The sequence below is a fragment of the Radiomyces spectabilis genome, assembly GCF_025331425.1.
Source record: "Radiomyces spectabilis strain NRRL 2753 chromosome Unknown BYT42scaffold_2, whole genome shotgun sequence".
NCBI classification, from domain to species: domain Eukaryota; kingdom Fungi; phylum Mucoromycota; class Mucoromycetes; order Mucorales; family Radiomycetaceae; genus Radiomyces; species Radiomyces spectabilis.
Window position 1 is genome coordinate 1,475,432 of NW_026251927.1, and position 24,676 is coordinate 1,500,107.

The 24,676-nt window shown below is 44.4% G+C and overlaps 9 protein-coding genes across 9 annotated transcripts; 2 read left to right on the top strand and 7 right to left on the bottom strand.

The window, feature by feature from the left end:
• Positions 1 to 73: 73 nt before the first annotated feature.
• BYT42DRAFT_556455 (uncharacterized protein) lies at positions 74 to 4,143 on the bottom strand. The gene is made up of 12 exons (XM_051566778.1): positions 3,960 to 4,143; positions 3,289 to 3,904; positions 2,889 to 3,174; positions 2,438 to 2,815; positions 2,339 to 2,355; positions 2,163 to 2,258; positions 1,968 to 2,086; positions 1,405 to 1,900; positions 1,168 to 1,342; positions 1,007 to 1,096; positions 871 to 936; positions 74 to 805 (listed from the first exon to the last, which is right to left on the bottom strand). The coding sequence occupies exons 2-12, from the start codon at positions 3,901 to 3,903 to the stop codon at positions 108 to 110; spliced, it is 3,036 nt and encodes a 1,011-aa protein (XP_051427250.1). The 5' UTR covers position 3,904; positions 3,960 to 4,143; the 3' UTR covers positions 74 to 107.
• On the bottom strand, positions 4,144 to 6,630 carry BYT42DRAFT_556458 (uncharacterized protein). Its single transcript, XM_051566779.1, has 2 exons — positions 5,977 to 6,630; positions 4,144 to 5,905 (listed from the first exon to the last, which is right to left on the bottom strand). Exons 1-2 carry the CDS (start codon positions 6,524 to 6,526, stop codon positions 4,326 to 4,328), a joined length of 2,130 nt encoding a protein of 709 aa, XP_051427251.1. The 5' UTR covers positions 6,527 to 6,630; the 3' UTR covers positions 4,144 to 4,325.
• Positions 6,631 to 7,340: 710 nt separating this feature from the next.
• On the bottom strand, positions 7,341 to 8,014 carry BYT42DRAFT_556460 (uncharacterized protein). Its single transcript, XM_051566780.1, has 2 exons — positions 7,806 to 8,014; positions 7,341 to 7,732 (listed from the first exon to the last, which is right to left on the bottom strand). The coding sequence occupies exons 1-2, from the start codon at positions 7,889 to 7,891 to the stop codon at positions 7,609 to 7,611; spliced, it is 210 nt and encodes a 69-aa protein (XP_051427252.1). The 5' UTR covers positions 7,892 to 8,014; the 3' UTR covers positions 7,341 to 7,608.
• Positions 8,015 to 8,138: 124 nt separating this feature from the next.
• BYT42DRAFT_542883 (ABC1 family-domain-containing protein) lies at positions 8,139 to 9,917 on the bottom strand (the record flags this gene model as incomplete). The annotated part of the gene is made up of 4 exons (XM_051565637.1): positions 8,139 to 8,791; positions 8,860 to 8,879; positions 8,954 to 9,068; positions 9,131 to 9,917. 4 exons carry the CDS (start codon positions 9,915 to 9,917, stop codon positions 8,139 to 8,141), a joined length of 1,575 nt encoding a protein of 524 aa, XP_051427253.1.
• A 3,260-nt stretch (positions 9,918 to 13,177) lies between these two features.
• BYT42DRAFT_556467 (glycosyl transferase) lies at positions 13,178 to 15,963 on the bottom strand. The gene has a single exon (XM_051566781.1). It carries the CDS (start codon positions 15,923 to 15,925, stop codon positions 13,247 to 13,249), a length of 2,679 nt encoding a protein of 892 aa, XP_051427254.1. The 5' UTR covers positions 15,926 to 15,963; the 3' UTR covers positions 13,178 to 13,246.
• Positions 15,964 to 16,864: 901 nt separating this feature from the next.
• BYT42DRAFT_189894 (60S ribosomal protein L18-A) lies at positions 16,865 to 18,416 on the top strand. Its single transcript, XM_051562461.1, has 4 exons — positions 16,865 to 17,263; positions 17,535 to 17,621; positions 17,704 to 18,212; positions 18,301 to 18,416. Exons 1-3 carry the CDS (start codon positions 17,261 to 17,263, stop codon positions 18,157 to 18,159), a joined length of 546 nt encoding a protein of 181 aa, XP_051427255.1. The 5' UTR covers positions 16,865 to 17,260; the 3' UTR covers positions 18,160 to 18,212; positions 18,301 to 18,416.
• Positions 18,417 to 18,492: 76 nt separating this feature from the next.
• BYT42DRAFT_610559 (uncharacterized protein) lies at positions 18,493 to 18,833 on the bottom strand (the record flags this gene model as incomplete). The annotated part of the gene is made up of 2 exons (XM_051571404.1): positions 18,493 to 18,600; positions 18,669 to 18,833. The coding sequence occupies 2 exons, from the start codon at positions 18,831 to 18,833 to the stop codon at positions 18,493 to 18,495; spliced, it is 273 nt and encodes a 90-aa protein (XP_051427256.1).
• Positions 18,834 to 19,201: 368 nt separating this feature from the next.
• Positions 19,202 to 22,895, top strand: BYT42DRAFT_556474 (vacuolar protein 14 C-terminal Fig4p binding-domain-containing protein). Its single transcript, XM_051566782.1, has 12 exons — positions 19,202 to 19,356; positions 19,454 to 19,598; positions 19,681 to 19,848; positions 19,944 to 21,119; positions 21,194 to 21,259; positions 21,318 to 21,530; positions 21,608 to 21,712; positions 21,776 to 21,894; positions 21,967 to 22,046; positions 22,113 to 22,272; positions 22,333 to 22,606; positions 22,661 to 22,895. Exons 1-12 carry the CDS (start codon positions 19,265 to 19,267, stop codon positions 22,760 to 22,762), a joined length of 2,700 nt encoding a protein of 899 aa, XP_051427257.1. The 5' UTR covers positions 19,202 to 19,264; the 3' UTR covers positions 22,763 to 22,895.
• Positions 22,896 to 24,220, bottom strand: BYT42DRAFT_556479 (superoxide dismutase). Its single transcript, XM_051566783.1, has 4 exons — positions 24,015 to 24,220; positions 23,888 to 23,960; positions 23,766 to 23,822; positions 22,896 to 23,691 (listed from the first exon to the last, which is right to left on the bottom strand). Exons 1-4 carry the CDS (start codon positions 24,111 to 24,113, stop codon positions 23,042 to 23,044), a joined length of 879 nt encoding a protein of 292 aa, XP_051427258.1. The 5' UTR covers positions 24,114 to 24,220; the 3' UTR covers positions 22,896 to 23,041.
• Between the last annotated feature and the right edge of the window lie 456 nt (positions 24,221 to 24,676).

Genomic DNA, 24,676 nt, shown 5'->3' on the forward strand with positions numbered 1-24,676 from the left:
CCCAGTACTTTTCATCCCTAATATTTTTTGACCATCTGCCCAACCGAGAAAATACCAACATGTTTTGTAGATAGATCAAATCTGTGTATTTCAGTCAAATAAAAAAGCTAAACCTGTTTGGGAAAACAGACGGGACCAGAACGTCCTCCGCCATACACCATCAGGACTTTGGATCCAAGGATAAACGGATTGTCATTGTAAGCGACAAAATCGACCTTACGATGGCGCTGGATGATGCCGGCCGCGGCAGAGTTTGCATCTTTTTGCAGGTTGAAAATCTTGGCCGGATTCCATGTCACCAGACCCACGGCATCCGACAGACTCAGATCATGATTGTGGGCCAGATTCCAACCGGCTTCCCAAATCATATTGCGCGCATCGCCATTGTCTGCATCTGTGCTGGCCAGCGCGACACGGACACCGTAGCTGAGAAGGATATCCAATCCTGTCTTTTGTGTCAACGGGGGTCCAGCTAGGCATTCACGGGATTGCCATGTGGCTGGGTAACAACGAGCGGGCATGAGAATCACCGGCACATCCAACCGGCTTAGATGATTGGCCACGAGATAAGCTTCGGCTCCACCGAGAATAACAAACTGGACATCCAGCTTTCCCTTGGATTGCTCTTTCAACTGTTGCTTCATATGCAAAATGGAAGCAATCTCGTCCTTGTTATCTGTCTGAACCACGACCGGCAACTGGCCTTGAGCAGCACGAGCAAACACATTGACCGAACCGTCCTTGTCGGCATTGGATAAAAGTAGATCTCGAATAGCAGCAATCTGCTGCGACACGGTCAATTTGCCTATGATATCCGAAACGAAAATTAAACGAGACGGAATTATCAAATTCGATCAAGCTTCTAATTACCGGTATTTTTGACAGAGAAATGCAACGCCGTCTCGTCCTCAATGATGGTGTCATTGCTATCCAGAACTGTAAGGCCGTGGGTTAGATATCCCTTGGCCGTAGTATGCTGTGTGGGTGGCAAGGCGTCATTACGTACCTGTGTTTTGAGTACCAGTACGGAAAGCGACAGAAACACCCGCCAACAGATCGCCCATAATCAGTGGCTGAGAGACAGAGGCAGTAACACCTAACAGAAAGAAGAAGAAGCATGTTGATTTTACATCATCATTGAACTCAGAATCTAACCGCCAACCGTACCTGCTTTGAATGCTTTTTGGAGATGTAAACCATTGAATTTAAGACCATCAACAGCTCGAACGATCTTTTGCGGAAGAGCAGCGTCGTACACATCATTTTGGGCATATCCGTCTGTTGTTCGGGATTCGGCCTGAATTTCTTGCAAGCCCAACGGATTACCCGTGGAAATCATACCCTATGTTCTGTTTTCAGCCATCTGAATTTGTCATGGGCCAGTATTGAAAATGCCGTAATTACCGGGATCACGACAGCACCTCCCATTTCAAAAACAGGGCTAAAATGAGGCCAATCGATGTTACGGCGCCCACAGTTGGTACCGGCACATAATAATTTTCCTTCCTTCACCACCATGGAAATATCATGACCCAATTCGCTGGCATCATAGATTTCCTCGGGGCTCATGAATAATCGGCTAATATTACGAAGAACAAATGAATCCACGTTGTTGTCGCAAGCTTCATCAAACGACATTGGGTTATCGAGACCATGATCTTCGAGCTTCATGGAACTGGTTGAGACCGGAGGCAAATAGTGTCGATCCTTGCGATATTCCTCGTGCTTTCTTTCAATGGTCGCTTCGGTGCTATCTGTGACAACTTCTTCAACCGCCTTCGTCCAAGATTCTTTAAAGTCCAACTCGGTCCCATCGATAACGACATGTTTGGGTCTTGCTCCCAATCGCAGAGGATGTTGTTCCCAGACCACAATATCAGCATCCTTTCCGACTTGCAAACTGGATGGTGAATTGTTGCAACATTTTTAGTAATCATAACGAGCAAAGTGTAACATTTTCCACCAACCTGCCAATTCGATGACCCACGCCCAATGCATTGGCCGGTACACTCGTGAGGGCTCTCAATGAATCATGTTCGTTAAATCCGTAATGATAGGCTTTTTGTGCTTCGTGCAAAAGATCTCGCTAGAAAAAAGATTCATGTGTCAAAACGATGTGAAAAAACCACCGAGTTTAGAACAAGCTTGGAAATACATCTTACGGCATTCATCACTGGATGATCGCTCTTGAAAGCGACAGGGATGCCTGCCGCCGACAAGATCTTGGGAGCATGCACGTTTTGATTCCAAGCTTCCACCTAATTGATGAAAAAATTAATGATTTTTAGAGGCAAGAATCAATAGGTCATTGAAAGGCATATTGACTAAATTTGGTTACCTTGTAGCCCCACATATCTGGTAATTATGTCCCGAAAAGGGTTTTTAGATTTCCTTTTTAGTATCATGAAAAAAACTCTGTTTCGGGGGGTTGCCTCACCTCCGAAAGTGGCGATAGTGATATTTGATTTAGCGCGTTTGATGATTTCGGGCACTTGCCAAGCACTTAGCGCGTGATGGAAGGATCCAATTTCAAAATCAAATTCCAATGAATGATGTACCATGGCCTCCAGATCTTGCGGAAGATAGCAATGAACATTGAGGATCACCTGGTGACGCAAGAGAGCCACCAAACTCTCCAATTCGAGGTTTTCTGGGTATCGTTCGGATAGACGCGTGATACTGTCTTCGTTAATAGGCCTATCGGTCGGAAAAGTTCGATTGATTCTTTCCGCGGCATCACACCAGTCATCTTGTTTCAACATCAAAGCTTGGGCTTCTTCAAATCGGCGTCGGAATAGATAATTCTCACCCAACCCTGATCCACCAAAAAAATTCATGAATTGAACGGTCGTGCCTCCATCGAGTCCATCAGCTATTAAGCAACTTACGCGTCATGGGCATTTTTTTCAATTCGCCACCGTAATAGCCTTTGGGATTTTCGCCACATGCCATTTTCATATAACGCCATGTGACCTCCAGATCTTCACTCGTGACATTAGCAGTAATTAGCATATCTTGCACCGAGAGCGTGGGGACGGGGCGTAATTTGATTACGGCGGCTTCGCCCCCCATGAGGTTTCCAGAACCAGGCAAAATAAGCGACGTGGTAATTCCACCACTGGCAACAATCTTGATTCCTGGATCGCTCGGGTTAAGTGCATCCACCACACGGACCTAGCATATAAATTTTTGGTGTGGATTAACAAATTAGCAGTAACATGGCGCCGTCTACTTGGACATGGTATACAGGGAAGATGCAAAAAGGAAAAAAATGTGTGTAACACGTACATAGGGAGTAGTGGGACTGGTCATCTCATTTGTATCATCGAGTGCATCGAGGCCTGGGAAGCTGTCAACGCCCATGTGGGAATGCATGTCGACAATACCAGGGGTAACAACACGCCCAGCCGCATCAATCACTTGACTTCCTTCAGGGATATCGACTGTTTCATCAATGGCAGAAATAAGTCCGTTTTCGATGAGTATGTCTCCATCAAAGTATCGATCGCCTAACCAGAGGTGACCATTTTTGATCACCAGCGCCTTGCTGGTGGCAGATCGTGGGTTTCTGTGACGCAGGCGAGTAGTGTTCGTTTCTGCCAAAGCTCTCTCACGAATTGATTGGCATTTTGAGAATCCATGGTAAAACGATGCAAGCGAAATGCCGGGTGCCACCACCCTGGTGGCATCATCAAACCAGAAATTTTCGGCTTGGATGGCCTTGGTCGAAGCCGTGCTGGGTAGTTGACACGCTAAATACACGCATGCTCCACCAAATACCGTGAGCAAAGATATTGCAAGAGCAATTCGACTTCGTTGCCTCTTCTTTGATGTAGAACCGGCCTCTTCTCCAAGTAGAGGTTGAAATACAGACTTGTTGGCCATGTACCGTTTCGTTGACATTCTGCACAGACACGTCAGTAACAAGCAATGAGCCAAATGAGACAGGAGCTAGTTACGAATTCGTAATGACAGACAAACTATACACCAAGCAACGGATAAAAAGTAAAATATAACTGAAGGTAAAAGCAAGAAAGATAGAGAACTGGTGGTAAAGCCAGAAAAAATGACGAAGAGAATAGAGAACGAAGGAAAATAACACACACGCACACACACAAAAAAGCTTGTTGGGGCGGGGATTGATGCAGGAAAGGCAATGCTCGAATTGGGTGGGAATAGACGGTTGCATCTCCGATGTAATACCTGCGTTTTATGCGCCCTCTCAAAGTGAAAGATGATGGATCTCAAATATATGGTACCAAATAAAGCATAAACGATCACAGTAATGTATTAAGTATAATCCCTTCATTTTTTTTATATACACATCACATGAAGGGCATGGACGGGGGAGGGGGTGGAGGGTACATTAAAGGCGGCCAGCCGTTGGCAGCCGCCGCGGCCGCCGCTCTCATCCAATGATGTTCCTCTTCCTCGGGGGTCATGAACCGTCCTGCCGGATGATAGCCTCTGTAGTACTGGTCTGGATAATAATCGTGGTGAGCCCGGTTTCGGAATCGAGGCGATGCAAAACGTCGATTTCGGGAAGGTAAATCACTAGTGGCGCGCATTCGTTCGACGGATCGGCTACGTAAGCTAGGAGGGCGTCGTGGCTCACGTCGTCTTGGTGACGAATAAAGTAGCTCTTCTGGCATGGTTTCTTGTTTTGTTTTCCATGGTGTTTCAACTGATCGCGATCGTGTCCGGGTTGAAGCCGATGCAGCCAATGATGGGCGTCGCTGGTGCAGACGACTGCTGCTTCCAATGCTGCTGTTACGAGAAGGAGCGCCGTCCCTGTTCTGCATGAACGGTTCGTCAATCAGCGAATTTTCCCGACTGCGCGGCTGGTGTCTTGGGAGGGATGATTCAAGTGGAATACCGGTATCATACATATAATACTCATTCATGTCATCCGGCTCCTTATCGATGTCGGGTCCGGTGTCTTCTCGATCCCTCCAAGACCTTGCCGACAACCGGCTACGCTGTGAAGTCGTCGATCGAGGACGTTCAAATCCGACGCCTGGCCCATGATCCATGTGCGGTGGTTTTCGATCCTGCCAATGTGACCGTCTCGAACTTCTCGAGGGTGGGTAAGGTGACGATGAACTCGACGTGTCGGAATGGTATGTATCATCAAGGACAGGATCTCGTGCAATATCATTATCCGCTACCGTCGTTTGGGCTAGCGCTTGCATGAGCTGTTCCTGGGTGCGATGGATCTGTTCCATCATGGCTTGTTCTCGGCGCTGATGCTCAATTTCACGCTTATTCCATTCTTCGCGCTCGGCTCGGCGTTGTTCCTGAATAAATTGTAATTGACGCTGGATATCCTCTAGATCCTCATTCCAGCATGGAGGCGGGCCTTTGGAAGGGGCTGGCGACGATCTCGCAGAATTTTGTCCGGATACCTTTGATTCCGCAGGCAGGTGGGATTTGGTTGAGGCACGATGCGAGGTGGCACCAATCGTCATGGAAGAAGTGGACGATGACGTGGATCGAGCGGTTGGTTGCTGTTGTAGACGGTAATACTGGCCGCTGCTCAATGGATTCATATCTTTGGGTGTATTTGCATGCACTGTTGATTCCACTAATTGTGGATGAATCAATGCTGGCTTTGCTTCGTTTCCGCTCAAATTTCGGAGCTGCTGCACCACCGGTGAAGGAGGAGTAACGCGTTTTTCCAATACTGATGGCCTCAGCTCAATACATTCATCCTCAACGTAGGGCGACGGTTGCGCAGATAGTGATAACGATGGATCCTGCGAGAAAGACTGGACAAGCATGCTAACTTGGGACTGCGAGCTGGATACCGAGGCTAGTGGGGATTCCAATGCTGATTCATACACGCGATGGGAATCGTCGCTGCTGGTTACTGATGTCGGTTGTTGTGACATGTCTAATGTAGTGTCTTTGTAGTTGCACATTCGTCAGGAAAACGAACGGATTCAATAGGTTTTGTCTAAATGGCCAACGACTTACCTGAGCGGTGGCTGACAGCCGAAGGAACACTGGCCGAGGGTGCAGGCTGGGCTGACACTTCAATGATGTTATTGTTCTGTTGGGGTGGTAACATGATGGGAGATACTTCGATATGCTCTTGAGTGGAAGTAGGTGTGGGTTGTTTTGGGACCCATTCTACAATAAACACTTCATCATCCTCACTCCAGTCCTCTTGAGAAGCTCCAGTGGTATCCTGCGGAGGTTCCTCGATTTCGGTTTTTTCATTGTCATAGTTCCTTAAAACGGCTCTTGTGGGTGGCAACGCATGTCTCGGTTTGGGCATCACCAGTGAGGGAGGCGAACTGATAGGGCGAGCTTGGCTGCGTAGGAGGTCGCCATCACTTTTATTGGATACAAGGGTGTTTAACGGATGCTGATGGGTCGAAGGACGAGTCTCGGTTGATTTTGAAATTCTGGGAATCACCGTGGTTGGCACTGTCACATCATTGGCAGTGTAAACTTGACTATGGTTCAGCGATTTGTGAACATTCGATTTCTTCTTCTTCTTGTGAGAAAAAAGTTTGAACATGGAAAGCAATTGAAACGGTGAGTGGGCTGTTGGTAACTGGGAAAAGAAACGGAGGAAGCGAAAGAAGAGAAGAAAGGATTCTGGCTCATCATAATAAAAGAATTATGGGTTGACTGATGTAAACAACAACATTGCATCCATTTCGGATGGTATAAAAATGGTCATGTGGCACAAAATCGCTGTATCGATGATCAAAAATGCAACTTTTGTATGACACTTCGCATGGCGGAATTGTGTTTGAACCGCCAACATAATACCTAACATGGCAATCGGCCAATTATCAATAGCAGTGGTTCAAAGCAGTTGTAAATGAAAAAAGGAGGTCCCACAAGAGCACGACAGTGCTCCGTGAGGATGTCATGGTTCCATTCTTGCACACCAGCCAACTTTACACGCGATAGTCAGCATCATCATTTTACAACCATCGGTGATCGGATGTTTCCCATACTGCATACCAAACTCAGCTCATGAATGCCTGTCAAAAAGGGCGACTGATTGAACGTATATGATTTGACCCCTTTTTAATGATCTGAACCTGTCGATAAAAAGGACCGTTTTACTTGTTCATTCCCATGAATACTGTTCTTCGAGGACCAATGTGTGATCGTTCTTAATGACAAGAAAAAAGGATCATAATGATACAGTGACCTGTACTCTCTGTTATGGACTCGATGATGCGGTGCTTTTTCGGCCGGGTCATCTGAGAATAATTTCAGTTGGCTGGTATCCGTGGCTGAGGGGAACATTGCCTTTTCAGTGATGAGAATAACAAAAATTGCAGAAAATACCCGACTATAAAAAAATGCATGGCGTTGCTCCCATGGCGGCTACTGCGCGTTATGATTATATAAACAATTCATGTGTTTTATATAACCTGTCAATTGCAATGTCAGTAAAAGGCGGGAAAGAGGGATATGGTGTTCGAATCATATAGAACTTGACGGAATGAGGTGTAAATGTGGGAAATTTCAGGTACGAATAAGGCTGGAGGATGGCTACAATATATGCATGGAACGAAGAATGGCTGGGGATAGCATCACAGGGTTTGGGAAACCAAAAATTTGTGAGTGTGGTTCACATTGTCACTTCTTTTCAAAATACGCAGAATTGTTCATGATCAGAATACTGGTATCCAGTAGCCATTCGCCTACAGACAGATATTTTTGTACATAACCGCCCCATTCCTTGTCTTTGGGAGCCACGGGTCTATTTGATCAGTGTGTTCATCAGTTGTTGCTGCTGTCGTCAAGGTATACATTCATTCCACCGCACAACTTACTGAATTCCGGAGCAGCGCTTGATGGCCGCTAATGTTGTGCTTATAAGAAGAGCATCAATCGTGTAGTGAACAACTTTACCCAACATGCTTTCGGCAACAATGATAAAGAGGGTAAAACAAAAAGAAATAGAAAAAGTACGAGTGAATTTCAAGAGCTTAGAAGCGGAGTTGACCACATGAGCACATTCAAATAAACTCAAAAAAATTTATGTTGTGCTGATGTGCCTACTTCCTTTTTTTCTTTTCTCTAGAGTTAAATTTAATGACATTAAGATGATTGTTTCGCTTTTCTAAGTGTCTAATCGTTCTTTTTTTTTCTTGCTTTGTGTACATCTATGAGTGTGTTATAGATTGAAACATATGTTTCCATGATGTGAGAATGCGATAGAACCATAAGCCAAATTCCAGCGCTTCATAGTTCCACCATGCTTGGAACAAATGTTTCGTCAACCTCCAGTTTAGTCCCACCGTTCGGATTTGGTTCAAAAGGTACTGCTTCGTATCCAGCCATACAGCTTGAGCACAGTATCGTCCCATGATAAGGTATGTGTTTCGCTGATCAGGTACTACACTCAACGTTTCGTCAACGTGTCTCAGCAGGTCGTTCGTTTTCAAGAGCAGCAGCACGGCACGTGGTAATTTGCCAAGGATATCCGCAATCTCTTTCAAGAGTTCCATGGCACCCATCGACATGCGTCCCAATTCATCCGACGTTCTCATCGAGTTGAGATCCATTGATTGGATAGTGTCCCATTCTCGTCCTGTCAGCATGCATGCAAATATCTGGTATACTTCGGTGCCTCCCACCCGTAGTGAATATTTCTCGATGCCTTTTTCATCCCCTTTGATCAAAGCTGTCCATAGTTGTGCGTAGTCTGCCCGCAATTGCTGCGGTAATGTTCGGTATAATCCATGATCCAACAATACAAGATCGAAATTGAATCGACCACCCTCGTTTCTGTGGCGAATGATAACATTACCGGGATCTAAATGTAAGAGTTTGGATGAGACCCTAATAATTTATACACATCATCGACCTTAAATGAATACATACGTGGATCGCAGTGTACAAATCTATGGACAAACCAACATAAAGTAAGAAACTGTCAGCTATCCCTCGTCATTCTTACAGATTATCCACGACTTACCCATGCAAAAAGATCATTTCCGAGAAAGCGTGAATCAATTCGGAGGAGACCTCTTGTGGATTGATGCCATGACGCTTCATATATTCAAGATCATCAATCCGCGATCCTTCAATGACTATACATCAAGTCGTCAACACCTTTGCAATGGCTAGTCCATATCCTCATTATGCCACTTACACTCCATACACATGATCCGCCGTTTCGCCCATATGACTTTGGGAATAACCAGTGCGATTTTTCGTGCCTTGATTTCCTCTGCGAAATTAGCTTCCACTTGTCGGGCATTTTGCGCTTCGTGAACAAAATCGAGTTCCTTGGGTAATGATTCCCGCATTTCGTCTGCAAACCAGTCAAATCCGAAATCTGGGAAGGCTCGTTTGATAATGTCGAAAATAAACGTGACAGTCTTCATATCGATCTGACAAAATTCATCCAGAGACGGATGTTCGAGCTTCACCGCTACCCATCCATCGTATGTTTCATCCGCAGTTGAGCGTAGTCGTGCTTTATGTACTTGCGCTAATGACGCCACCCCAATTGGCTTCCAATCGAACTCTTCAAATACGTCTTCAATGGGTTGACCATAGTCACTGAGGAACAACTGACGGATCTCGTCTTCGGACGAAGGATCGCACCGATCCTGCAACACTGCCATGGTGGATGTCCACTCAATTGGGAGTAGGTATACCATGGCCGACACATGTTGCCCTAGTTTAACGTATACACCGCCTAATGTTTGCAAGCCCCGGAGAACTCGATTTGCACAACGCAAATGACAAGCCCTTTTTGCTTCTTCGGCTTCACTTTCAGAAGCATACGTGCGCGACAGCGTCAGTTTATAATCCAAAGCTACACGGGCCCCAACATAGCCAGATATACTGCATCGTTGAACAGCACTAATGACATGGCGGAACTGATCGTTGTTGTGGTATAAAAGTGTTCCACCTAGGCCGATGGCGGCCATACTGGACAATCCTACAATCGCTTTTCGGTTGGACGGTTTTGGACGACGTGACAAGGACTGCACCGAAGACGATGCATATTGACGGCTACACGATCGACGAAGCAACTGCCGGCTTAATGATATGTAGTGGGGTAGTAATCGTCTTTGACTGTTCATACAACGTTTTAAGAGACAAAAGGACCACTTTCATAAACTGACGTCAAAATGACCTTCCATATCCGGAGAAAATTGTTGAATGATCTGGAAGGCATCACCGAAAATCCCCAAATTGGATTTCCGCTTCGAACGGAATGATCCACTCGGACAAACGGAACGCGCAACAGCCGGAAGTTGTTGCATTTCACTCCACCGAATTCGCCCGGTCGCTTCTTACTCATAAATCCTGTAAAGGTTATTACGCGAGCCGTCAACGGTACTGTTGATGTTTTGAAGACTTGAGTTAACTTATACGCTTAACGCTAAATCCAAAAACAAGGGCTTCAAGTCAACGTCCACTATGACGCAAAAGAGAAACAGTACACAGCATCTGGTGAGCTAATGTTCAATGTGCATGTTCTCGGGATGGCGTATTTTGTGATCTACTCTACCTCTTTGAGTTAACGTTGCCACAGCAAAGGGATGAAATCATTCTCAAAAAAAAAAAAAAAAATGCGGCTCCAAGCATCGTTCATGACATGATTTCACCAGCAAATATTTGGATAAGCGGTCACCAGCTAAGATATTGGTTGTAGACCAGGCAGTTTATGCAATTGTAAATATATGCAGCCCTGAAAGATTTATTGTCAAATAGGGACAGCAATCCAAGTCCAGCCACAGGACCTTTGAGGACCGCCTGTTGCACAAAACCTCCTCTCCAGAACTGCGTGCATTTCCATATACTTTATGAAGAAATCTCTAATGGTGGAATGATCTAGCATTACTTGATACCAGGACCATTAGAGCCACCGAGATTTTGATTTTTCTTGGTACAGTCGCTATTTGATTTAAGAATCATCCCGGGAGCCACGAAAAATGATTCCTAAATCGAATTATTAATCGATTGATAACTTTTAAGCACCAAATAACGGATAAATAAACTGAGAATTCCACTTAAAGCGAGTATTCCTAAACCGAATGGCGCCTGGAGACCGTTCGGCTTCGGATTCATCCTGGGAAGCACAAAAAGTGATGCCGAAATTGAATTTGATGTAGAATACGACGTATAATAAAACTCATGATGGAAAGTTTTATAAAGTGAGAGCAAAATCGAACAGTGCCTTTATGCTTTGCCAAAATTATTCGAATCAAACGCACAAACGACAGCATTTCTTTTTTATTGAACACAAAATGGCCCAACCTGTTATTGAGGAGGGAAGCGGAGAAGGAGCACTCAAATTTTCAAGAGGAGCTTAACACTGATCCTGCAGATCAATCAATTTACGCGAAAAAACAGCACATCCATCGCAAAAGGAGAAATCAAGTTATAGGTACTGGTATTGCGATTCTGCGTGTTTCAATTGGCTGCACATCTGTAAGAACATTTTTAACGCAGGCAAGAGTAACTTGTTGTGGCCATGCTCACATGCGTTCACATCGTCCTTGGTCATGGGGCTCTCCGAGTTCCATCGCCGTTGCAACCCAGCACCATGGGAATAGCACCTGTTTCGTGGAGTGATACGTGAGCGTTTATTATCATAGCAACATTGAATACATGGTTTCAGACGAAACAAAAATAATACAAAGGAGTAGGGCAAGGTAGGGAAATTTTCTAGCATACAAGTAAAAGAGAGCGCGTAAAAACTAAAGCATTTCGCAATCAGGAGTCAGCCATAGTCTATACTGCACGCTATAGAGTGACTATAGTGCACATTGGTTGCTCATGGCAGCATGAGTAACATGGCGCAGCTCCTCTTTGCATTCCTTACGCGAAAGAAGAGTGAGGCGCTGAATTTCGCGAGTTTTGTTGCGGGAATCGAGCCAATGAGGTGCATTCGCGGTCATAAAGCAAGGTCACATCGAAGGTCCTCGAACGATTTTTGAAAAAGATATAAAAAGGGGGCGTTTCTTCTCATCTCTTTTTTTCTTTTGTGCGCCAGTTCGGAATCAGGGGCTGCTAGGCTGGTGGTTACTGGTAATGATGAGCGCTCCGGTTTTTGGTAAAGCATTCGGGGTATGGCGAAAAATCCGAAAACCATCTTCTAATGATAGGATTGGCCATCCTTTGAAGAGATTGTTTTCGTTCCCGTTGGCTCTTCCCTTTGGGCGCCTGACTAGTCATCAGCGCGGTCATTGTGGAAGGTATGTCGGTGGGTTTGCTTTTTAATCGCAACAAAGGTAAATGAAAAATAAAAAAGGCTTTTGCCTTCATTATTCTTTTTCTCAACCCTTTGTGGGTTGAATAATAAAATAAAAAAAGTGAGCTTAATGTCCTGTGGACGAGCCACTTTCATATAAAAAGAAAGTAAATGAAAACGCTTTGCTTAGATGAGATACAACATGGATAGACCTCTTTGTTTTATTTGTACCAATGACTCCTCTATTCAATAAAGACGTCCAATCAACGCCTCTTGCCCAAAAAGACCGTCCTCTTTATTCATAGGTTTGCCTGGCGCAGCTCACTCCCATCAACTATGCCGACTTGACCGTTAAACTGGCTTATTGGTTGTTCGTCCCAGTGAGGGAGATCACTCTTTTCTTTGTTATTGTCAAGATTGTGGATCGCAAGCACGACGAGTGATGAGGAACTGCTTTGGCGGTATTAATTTAGTCAACTACTTTTTGTAATGGTTATTTTTAAAGGCGTGTTAGTTAACCATCAAAAGATTGAAACAAAGAAAGTCGGCAGGAGGGAGTTTAGGTCGAGGGAGGGACAATGGAGCTTAGGTGACAAGTCATGAGGCAAGCCATGACTTGGTCCAATCTTTCCAACATGGCGGTGGTGGTGCTTTTCAGGGTTGTGAGGCCTAATGCGACAAGTTCACTTTGCACTTTTTGTGAATGATGATACTCGCGCGATCAACATTTGGAACCTTACAGGAACCAACACGGTAACTTGACTGTAAAACCATTATTCCTAAAGCGAAGATTGGATACCGGAAACCATAGAGTTTTCCTCTTGTCATGCAATTCCCGCATCTGCCCTTCTGAAACGATTTGCCAATTTCTGCTCCACGGTGACAACTGTGAGGAATACTTCATACAGTATCAAAAATCCATAAAGTGAGCGGTGGCTGTACTCGTTATCCCCAAGCGCAAAACTATTCATGTACCCGACAAATGTAAAGCAGGTAAAAATTCGATGTTTTATTACAATAAAAAAATAAAAGAATGAGAATGCAAGTCTAATGAATCTAATCTTCCTTCTTTTCAAACTTTTCAACAGGGAATGGCTTAATATTCCAGATCTTGTCGGCATACTCCCGTACAGCACGATCAGCAGAGAAGTAACCCATACCAGCGGTACACATAATAGATTTGCGAGCCCAAGCTTGAGTGTCTGCGAAGCAAGCATCGACCTTTTCTTGTGTCTTGAGATACGATTCGAAATCGGCCGAAACCAGATAGTAATCACCACCATAGGTCAAAGTGTTGATCAGGGGGTTGAAGATGGATGGATCACCAAACATGCCAGACTCCATAGCGTCGATCACCTGCTGCAAATAACTGTCCACAAGCACACCGTAGAACTTTTGGTTGTGTCGAATATCAGCCACTTCATCGGCCAAGGTACCAAACATAAAGATGTTTTCTTCACCAATTTCGTCGCGAATTTCAATGTTTGCACCGTCCACAGTACCGATGATCAGACCACCGTTGAGAACAAACTTCATGTTGGAGGTACCAGAAGCTTCGGTACCGGCCGTCGAGATATGTTGAGACAGATCGCTTGCGGGGATGATAATTTCGGCCAGAGACACGTTGTAATCGGGAATGAAGACAACCTTGAGCTTGTCCTTGATAGAAACATCGTTGTTAACGACATCGGCGACACTGTTGATAAGCTTGATGACGAGTTTGGCGATGTAGTAACCGGGAGCTGCCTTGCCACCAAAGATGACCACACGGGGGATTTGCTTGTCAAGCTCTTCGGAATCCATTCTTCTGAACTGGAGGTAACGGTAGATAACACCCAAAATGTTCATATATTGACGCTTGTACTCATGGATACGCTTGACCTGAATATCGAACAGAGCATCGGGGGAAACGGTGATATCCATGTTCTTTTGAATCCATTTGGCGAGACGTTCCTTGTTCTTGTGCTTGACATCCATCCACCTCTTTTGGAAATCGGCATCGTCGGCATACTTCTTCAAACCTTGCAATAGATCCAGCTTGGTCACCCATTCTTCGCTCTTCAGGGTTTCGGTGATCAAATTACGCAAGGAAGGATTGGCCTGGTACAGCCAGCGACGGGGGGTGATACCGTTGGTAATGTTGATGAACTTTTCGGGACCGTAATACTTGATGAAATCAGAGAACAGTTCCTTCTTGATAAGATCGGAGTGAAGGGCGGCAACACCATTGACAGTATGGGAACCGACCACGGCCAAGTAAGCCATACGAACATGTTGAGGATTGCTTTCTTCGATGATGGAGATACGATTGAGGAGTTCACGATCGCCAAAGTACATTTGTTCCACACGCTGCAGGAAGAAAAGATTGATATCGTAGATAATCTGCATGTGACGAGGCAAAACATGCTCCATCATGGGCACCGACCAACGTTCAAGAGCTTCGGGCAACACGGTATGGTTGGTAAAAGCAAATGTCTTCTGGACAATCTCCCAAGCATCATCCCAAGTAAGACCTTCCACATCAACAAGCAGACGTTGCAATTCTGGAATACCAAGAGTAGGGTGTGTGTCGTTGAGCTGAATAGCGACTTGGTTGGGGAACTCGGACCAAGGCAACTTGAAACGCTTGAAACGGTAGATGATATCTTGAAGCGAGGCGCTGACAAAGAAGTATTCTTGCTTGAGACGCAACTCCTTACCGACCAAATGGTTATCGTTGGGATAAAGCACGGAAGTCAAGTTTTCGGCGTTCTTCTGTTCACGGACGGACTTGTCATAGTCACCTTCGTTGAAAGAGGCGAAGTCGAAAGAGTTCTTGGGCTTACTCTGCCACAGACGGATATTACCACAGGACTTGGTAGCGAAACCGGGAATGGGGACATCGTAGGCCATGGCTTGGACCTTTTCACCGCCTTCCCACGAGAGACGAGACTCACCCTTATCGTTCATCTTGGTAGCCACATAACCATAAAACTGGACATCGTACAAGATATCGGTACGAGGGAACTCCCAAGGGTTCTCAAACTTGAGCCAGTAATCGGGAATTTCGTTCTGATAACCGTCATTGATGATCTGCTTGAAGATACCGTACTGATAACGCAAACCATAACCCCAGGTAGGATACTCAAGGGTGGCAGCGGAATCCATGTAGCAAGCAGCGAGACGACCAAGACCACCGTTACCAAGGGCAGCATCATTTTCCTGTTCAAGCAAGTCTTCGAGACGGAATCCGAGACCTTGAACACTCTCCTTATACTTGTCGGAAACATGAAGGGAGTTCAAAGCGTTGTCAAGGGCACGACCAATCAAGAATTCCATGGAAAGGTAGTAGCAACGCTTGGGGCTGCTCTTGTGCAAGCCTTCCTGGGTAAGATTCCATTCTTCGACCAAACGGTCACGGACAGAGTAAGCCGTAGCTTGATACACGGCTAACTTGTCAAGGTTGTAGACACCACGGCATACGGTGTTAAGCGTATGGTGGACGATATCTTCCTGGATAGAGTCGACATCGTTCTTTGGTTTGGGGATACATTTTCTCCATTGTTTGGTATGTTCTTCACTCAAGGGTTCACGACGAGAAGAACGGGTAGGGACAGAGGTAGTTGTGACGGGTTCAACGTCCTTGGCATTGTCCTCGTCGACATGAATAACGATATTCGTTAAACGTCTAGTCAATTTGGGCATCGACAAGCGACGCTTTGGAGTTCCGGGCACACTGGTAGGTGTATGGCTCATAATAAATGAGAAAAGAGAATGGGATAATCCCTTTTTGCAACCATCGAACGTTATTATATAATCCCTGGTTTTTTTCGAAAGTAATTTTTCTTTTTTGCAAAGGGTTATGTCTCACATTGGATTCCAGCCGTGTTTCCTTTATGATTTTAAGAAACGACCGATGATTTTTATTTTTCCATTTTTTATTTTTTTCATTTTCCATAACATGCTTTCAATCATATTTCCATGGATCATCATTGTCACCTTTCTGCATTGAATTGCAGATTACGAATGTTATTGACAGTTTGTAACTACAAAATGACGATCATGGAAAGGGTATCGAAGAAAAAAATCGCAAGTTTTTTGTTTGAAAATTTTCAGGCTCAGGCAAGTATGCGGTGTTTTTTATGTGCTCTATGCTTATTTCTGTCACGAGAATTTGGGGATATGCAACGCATTTTCTTGTATGAGCTGCCTTGATAACGATTAGCCAAAAGTATTGGTGAAACAAGGGCTTTCGAAATGAGAGAAATTAATCCCTCTGATTGGGTACAAAAGTTAAATATCGATAAACGATTAACGATAAAGCGCAATGTTTCTGCTTTCCAAAAAAATTGTCATCGGGAAAAGAAAACCCAATGTTATTCATAGGTCACGCTCTTCTTCTTGTTAAGTTGCATAGCCAGTATATCGTGTCAGAAATCGTAAACACTCTCGCTGTTCTGCTTATCATAACATTAACGTAAGCTTGCTATCAGGCCATGTGGTGGACCGAGTCCTTTTATAATGGAACCCCCAGTTTGACAATCAAATGAACCTGTTTTTCCATAAGCGATTCAATGTTCTATCATGTTTGATCTATATTTGATCCCATGTTCCATATATCCCAGGCATCTTTTCTGCTAAACTGTAAACATTTTGCATAAAAATACCAATCGAATTGGATGATATAAAGATATACTTGTGTATTGTGAGTGTTACAGGAAATTATCATAAATGATAGGCAAAAATTATACAATCATCCTTCTGAGAAAAACGACAAGTTATCAGTGGGAAAGAATAAAAAAACATTAAGGATGATTATTTGTATTCACATCGTTGCCAATGACTACTATCACACATCAATTAAGAGCTCATTATTATGTCATGGAGAGTTTCCGGCAGATTGTCGTGGCAACACCCTCCAATGTGCTGAAGGTAGTGAGCCCAATGATTTTCATCAACAAAAAAAAAAGCATACTCACAAATGGTTGATAGATTCAAAGTCCGCCGGAATTTCTCAACCAGCCGGACCAAGGTATCCCAAGTATGGCCAAGCCTAACTGAGCTCCTCCTCTTCCCCCCGACATATTCACAATGGTATGCATCCATAAGATGAAAAATAATGTATAGACCAACGATGCAGACGATGGATGATTTCGAAGCGATTGTGGATGGATGAAAGCGAAATTTTGATGGATACGTTGTTCGACATTTCAGCTGAAAAACGTTTGACATTTCGATGATCACTATGGGCCGAGAATATTTTTTAATTAGTCAATCGATAACCAAAATGAATCGCTGCATCGTTGGAACGAGTTTATACCTGGAATAATTGACATTTTGATGCTAATCATTTGTTTCAATGTAGGGTATCGACCTTAAGAATCACCACGTGAAGAACACCAACCGTACCGCTCCCAAGTCGGATAATGTCTACTTGGCTTTGTTGGTCAAGGTAAAATGCAGAGAATGAAGAAAATCACTTTTTAGCAACAACGAAAAGACGAGAATCTAATGCTGGTTTGGGACGTTTTTAGTTGTACCGTTTCCTTGCTCGCCGCACTGATGCCCAATTCAACAAGGTCGTCTTGAAGCGTCTCTTTATGTCTCGCATCAACCGTCCCCCTGTGACCGTCTCACGCTTGGCTCAGAACGCCAAGGATGGCAAGACCATCGTTGTCGTCGGTACCGTCACTGATGATTCCCGTCTTCTCGAAGTGCCCAAGCTTTCCGTTGCTGCTCTTCGTTTCACCAAGACTGCCAAGGCCCGCATCTTGAAGGCTGGTGGTGAAGTCTTGACCTTGGATCAGTTGGCTCTTCGTGCCCCCACTGGTTCCAACACCATCTTGGTCCGTGGTGCCAAGAACAACCGTGAAGCCGTCAAGCATTTCGGTATGGGTCCCCACAAGAACAAGAAGCCCTATGTTCGTTCCAAGGGTCGCAAGTTTGAACGTGCCCGTGGTAAGCGTGCCAGCCGTGGTTTCAAGGTTTAAACACACATTATCCAATAAATCGATGGAGCGGAATCCTGTCAAGGTCGACTCGTGTAAATTTCTCATCTCTACACTTTTCTTTCTTGTCTGATGTCTGATTTCTGGTGATATACAATTATGGACCGTTCCGGTTTCTCTCAGCACTGAAATTGGCTGTTGAACTCGATCCACACACGGTTGAATCTTTTTGAGTGAAAATTCTTCTTTTTGAGTGGAGGTTGGTTATGGAGGATTGTGGGACGAATGAGAAGAGTATATTTTATAATGCACTTGCGCGCTTGATGTGAGCACAAGGCAATCTATGCCAGTTTTTACTTTATTCTGCTTAAATATCTATTTCTTGTGCTTCTTCTTTAAATCTTCGACTTTATCTCTGATCTTCTCTGTCTTCACATGCTCTTCTTCGATTTTATGACGGAAAGCTTTCAATTTTTCAGCATCCTAATGAAGCAACAGAATGGATGAGTAACGTTGTCATTGACACTGGGTTCATTGGTCGAAAAACTTACATCTTGTCGTGCCCACTGATCTTCGGCGGCCTTTTCACGATCGGCAAATTTACCGAGACCAACACCTTGATCACCGCTGGAGCGTTGTACGACTGTAGAATGAGTGTACCGCGGCCACAAAGCTGGAACTTTTAACGAACGATAGGAAACGGACTTGATCAACATCACCAATCACGTATAGCAAAAAGACCCAAAGGAGAATTAACGAGGGCAAAAACTATGTGCCGTTTGATATTTAAATTTATCATGCACAAAGCAGGGGGTTTAGTTTGTTGGCGGGAATATCTGCAATAGCAAACAAGTGAATGCTTTTTTTTTTCTTTAATGTTTACATGTAATGGTCCACCCACTGTCCATCTACAATCAATCGTACAAGATAGAGTATATCATGTGGACTTGAGAAAAACCCTTGGAAGTTAAAATAATACTTTTGCAAACGTCGTGTTTCTGTTCCTTGCAAAAGACGGTTCTGTTGGTCGCACAAAAAAGCGTTATCCAATCGGCGATCTTCATGACTGAGACTGCGTTTCATTCTTGGAGTCTTTTCCGTTCCAACGTTCGGTGTTGCATAGCTGAGAAGAACCTGCAGCAGCCTTATGGAGACTAGCATATTTTCGGCTCCTCTTGTTCGAGGATTAACAGACAAAATATATGATAGAAGAAAAGCAGCCGCTCTTGAAATTGAAAGGTGCCTCCCAATTTTTTTTTGTCTTTCAATTCTCTTTTTGATTGTAGTTTGACCATCCGTTTGTATTGACACGCACACCGTACGCAATCTTGTTTAGACTTGTACGCGAGAACAACAAGGCACCAGAACGTATAACTGCCATTATTAATGCACTTGTTCAAGACTTTGTCTATTCAAATAACTCCAATGCAAGGTATGGAGGATTGATTGGTTTAGCGGCAAGTGCCATTGCTCTTGGACCTGTAAGTTTACTTGAAGCGCACTGTGTCACACCGTCGGAAGAAAAGTTTCAAAACGGGGTTTTTGGTGGTTTGGTTTCTGTAGGGAGTAGCCGAATACTTGGATATCATTGTTCCTCCCATCCTTTCGTGCTTCAATAATCAAGATCAGAAAGTGCGATATTATGCATGCGAGAGTATGTATAATATTGCCAAGGTTGCCAAGGGCGAAGTATTGCGGTTCTTTAACAGCATTTTTGATGCGCTGTGCAAGGTAAATACTATCTTTTGGAAAACCATGAGCACTGAACGTAACGATGGCATTTGCGGTTGAGCCTCCTTTGTAAAATTTGAATTGGGTTCTTTTAGCTTTCTGCGGATTCTGAATTGACGGTGAAGAACGGTGCAGAACTGCTGGATCGCCTTATCAAGGATGTCGTCTCTGAGCTTTCTACGACGTACGTTTCTCCGCATCAACCGCCTCTGAACCCGCCAGAAACAGAGGAACAACTACTGGTGCCTACATCTTTGCCTCGCAACACCGCATTCTCCTTACCACGATTCATCCCGTTACTGAGCCAACGCATCTACGTTCGCAATTCATCCGCTCGTCAGTATCTTGTGCAGTGGATCGGTACCTTGGATTCAATTCCCGATTTGGAACTCGTTTCCTTCCTTCCCGAATTTTTGGATGGATTGATCCAGTTTTTGAGCGATGCCAGTGAAGATGTCCGTGTTGCCACCAGTGTTTTGTTGGCCGACTTTTTGCAAGAAATCCGTCAAGCCGCGGCAGTGCGAGAACAACAACAACAGCTCAACTTTCGCCGATTTTTGAAAACCAAGGCAACGACGGAAGCCCAAGAAGAAAGCGAGACACCGAGCGAGGAGCAACCACATCCCAAACTCACCTCTGATAAAATGGTGACCGATGATGATCCTGAAGCCGATGTAGAGTCGACTGCGTCTATTCAGCCTGAAGACGACTTGGGGTCCGACAACGATGGGCATGGGAAAGGCAATTATATGCCTGGTCAAGGTGTCATTGTCAAATATGATCGTATTGTGGAGATTTTGGTACCTCATTTATCGTCGTCCGAAGAAGATATCCAACGCACGGCTCTTCAATGGATCAATGAATTTATCGCCATTGCCAAGGATGTCATTATCAAATATACACCCGAGATCATCAATGCAGTCTTGCCTTCCTTGGCTCATCCTGTAGATGCTATCCGCATGTTTGCTTTGGAAGTCAATCAAAACTTGCAGAACCTTGTGTTTGAATCATCCAATACCTATCCTGAACCCATGGCCAGCGTGAGCGATCCCTCCGGCCGCCCTTCGCAGATGAAGCTGCCACCCAATGTGTCACCGTCTGTTTTAGCCAGAAGCTATCGTTCCAATCTCACGGAAAGCAACAACGAGGATCCCTTTGATTACCAAACCACTGTTGCCAACCTTCGACTGCAATTTCTGAATGAGCATGAAGAAACACGAGTCGCTAGTTTGGATTGGCTGTTGATGCTGCATAAAAAAGCTCCTAACAAGGTATACTCAACATGGGTCGATTGCGCCACACAAACTAAAGAAAAATATCAAATCTTTGAAAAACGGCTGCATAGATTCTAGCTTCGGATGATGGTACATTTCCGGCTTTGCTCAAGACGCTTTCGGATCCTTCGGAAGAGGTAACAGGCTATGATAGAACCGATAATAAGAACTGGGTCTAATCAAGAAGATATCAAGGTGGTACGACGCGACCTGCAATTACTTGCACAAATATCATCCCATTCAGACCACAACTACTTCCGCAGCTTCATGATGAATCTTCTTTTATTATTCAGCACCGATCGGCGTTTGTTGGAGACCCGAGGCAGTCTAATCATTCGGCAACTTGGCATGAGTCTCGATCCCGAACGTATTTACTGCACCATTGCTGACATTCTGGAAAATGACGAAGTAAGATATCTCGCCAAGGCAATAACAAAAAATATGGCTGTTACTTTTTATCTCATCCTTTTTCTCCCCCTTTTCAGGATTTGGAATTCGCCAGTATTATGGTGCAAAATCTGAACATTATTCTCATCACGTCCTCGGAGTTGGCAGATTTACGCAAACGGCTCCGAAACCTCGATCACAAGGTATGGTTCCAAGTGGGAAAAAGGTTTCTGCGTTTTAAGACTGACTCTTGGTAACTCTTTTAGGACGGACAACGATTATTCATTACATTGTATAAATCGTGGTGTCATAATGCAGTAGCTACGTTTTCTTTATGCCTATTAGCACAAGCCTATGAACATGCTGCAACCATGCTGCAAGTCTTGTAAGTATTGGTCCTGTAGAGAGAGGCGCCGATGACGATCAAGTTGACCTGTTTTTTTTTCAAATGTTTTAGCGCCGAGCTTGATATTACTGTGAATATGCTGATCCAAATTGACAAACTCGTGCAACTGTTAGAATCGCCTGTGTTTACTTGTGAGTAATTGCGGTATCATATTATGCTCAAGCCAATTGATTTTTTTACACATGCGTCCACTACAGATTTGCGCTTACAATTGTTGGAGCCTGATCGATACCCACATTTATTCAAATGTCTCTACGGCATTCTTATGCTGTTACCCCAATCCTCTGCATTTTCTACCCTTCGCAATAGATTGAGTAGTGTGTCTTCGCTAGGTTTTCTTCATGTGATACCGAAAAGGTAGGTTACGAACTAGAACGGATTACGCTTTGTATCATGTATTCATCTGCTTCTGTGCAGCCCAACCATTGCGGAGACACCCAAGCCACGACAAACGGCTAAATCGGCCACTGCCACGAAACCCGCGGAAGAAAATCTGATCAAATTCCAAGAATTGTTGCAACATTTCAAATCTGTGCAAGCACGGCATGAGAAACAGCGCAAGCAAGGTAAGTTTATTGATATTGATGAAGGTGAAAATGGAATGTCACTGCAACTAGTTCATCTTTTTAAGCACTGCAAAATGTATCGAGAAACAACACATCCAAGAATCGTCGGCCTCGATTGGTATATGGTATGCATCATAATCATAATCTAGACCGAATATACCAACTAACTCGGTATGCAGGCACGTCAGGTGGGAGCAGTATTGCCAGTAATGGATCATCAGCACCAAATCAAACCAGCCACCGTGACGAGGTCAGCAAGGGAGGTCTCAGAAATGCCATGAACAATCTGACTCTTGGAAATGGGCATGAACGTTCGACAAGTCCTAACCACCCATCTCGTGGCACTAGCGCTTCCAGTCCCGCCACTCGCATGATAGGCAGAAAATCACGCAAACCATAGCCCAATGTTATTCCCATTATTTATTTCTATCATGTAACATAAATTTATGTTGATTCATCAACAATTTCTTTTTTTCGTTTTCCCTTATCATTCAAGGATCAAAAGATATACAAGAAGCAGTATTCGATCTCGGGTGGCATGATTCTAGACAGTGGAATATTTACTCGACCTTTTTGTTTTGTTCGAGTCTCGCCTCTTCCCACAACGTTTTGCCGGAGCAGGCGCATACTTTTTTCATGTTCTCGAAAGCTCCAGCGCTTCGTGCAATGATGCCACAAAGTACACCTTCACCGCTGGAACCGTCCCATTTGGAAGCCTTGGTATCGGCACGACCAAGATCGTCCTCATTCTTGCTGATAACCATACTTCGGCCAATAATATCCCATACTTTGACACGTTCGCTCTCAATTACAAGATCGCCCCAGCCGTTTTCATCCACTTCAACGTTGCCGAGATCACCGACATGGCCCGTATACTGATCGCCATGATCAACACCAGTAGGGTTGAAATGATCACCGGCCGACATCCAGCCTCTGGAAATATCGCCTAATTCGTGAATATGTACACCGTGTTTTCCGGGAGTCAAGCCTTGCACAGTCAAGTCGATCAAGCACGTTTCGTTGTCAATTTGAACAAAGCGGGCGAGTCCTTGGGTACCTGTGGGAATGGTAGCGGTAGGATCGGAACCAAAGGTATCGAAGATACAGACGGCGGCGCCAGAATGACCTTTGCCGCCAGAAACACCTTGACCACGAATAATCACGGTACGTCCCGATTCTTTGAGAGCCTTTGATACTCGCGAGGGCGGTGCTGTAATAGATAATTAGAAATGATTTGTCAGCAATTTCGTCGTACATGAAACTGGCTGTATTGGATGGCTTTACCATGGCCCTCCACTGTCACTCGCTGTTCCTTCAAATCGATATCAAAATGGTTAATGCCTGCACATATCAATAGACGTTAGCATCATTAGTTTATCCAATGTCGCACCATCGCATCATTTTACCTGGAAATTTCTTTAAAATGTCAGAAATGCTGTCCACGCAACTTTGGCATGTCATTTCGACGGCGAACTCGGTCTAATATTGTGCGGGTCAACACAACTTTAACCATATACAAATCCTCCAACGAACCTTGAAATCTTTCAAAGGAGCCGAGTGCATGTCCTTGGTGTCAGCCTGAGTGGTTGTAGTGCTTGTAGATGTGGGCATGGTGGATTGTGATTGTCCCATTTGGACCACAGGCTGTAATTTTGTGAAGTTTTCAGACAGCGCAGGAAGAGAAGGGATTCAAAGCCCGACAAGCGTAACGCGACAATTTTTCGTTTCGGAAAGAATCATGCCGAAGTTTCCGCCTCCCGTCGGTTTCTGACATCATACGGTGCTATTGATACATCAACAAACAAAAGGAAAATGCGCTTCTACAGTAAGCAATATTTGTATCAAAAGCATCCATTACATAGAGGCTTGTGTCACGAGAGCGACCATTCACGCATGGACCAATAGCTTGTTTGTTGTGCATAGTACAAAATCATCCTCAATTTTCTTGTGCCAGGTATCGAGCAAACGATTTGCACATGGCTCATAAGTTGGAAACAGCAAAGGCAACGATGTCCCAAATCTCATTCATGTACGTTTTTGAGTACATATTGGGAGTACCAAAAAAATTGTCGACAGATTCTTTTCTCATTGTTAGCTTTTTGATCGTTCAATTAAGCCATACAAATATTAACTCAATGTATCTGGAACTTGTATCCTTGACGGTAATGACAGAGCCCAATTGTAATTTATTAGCA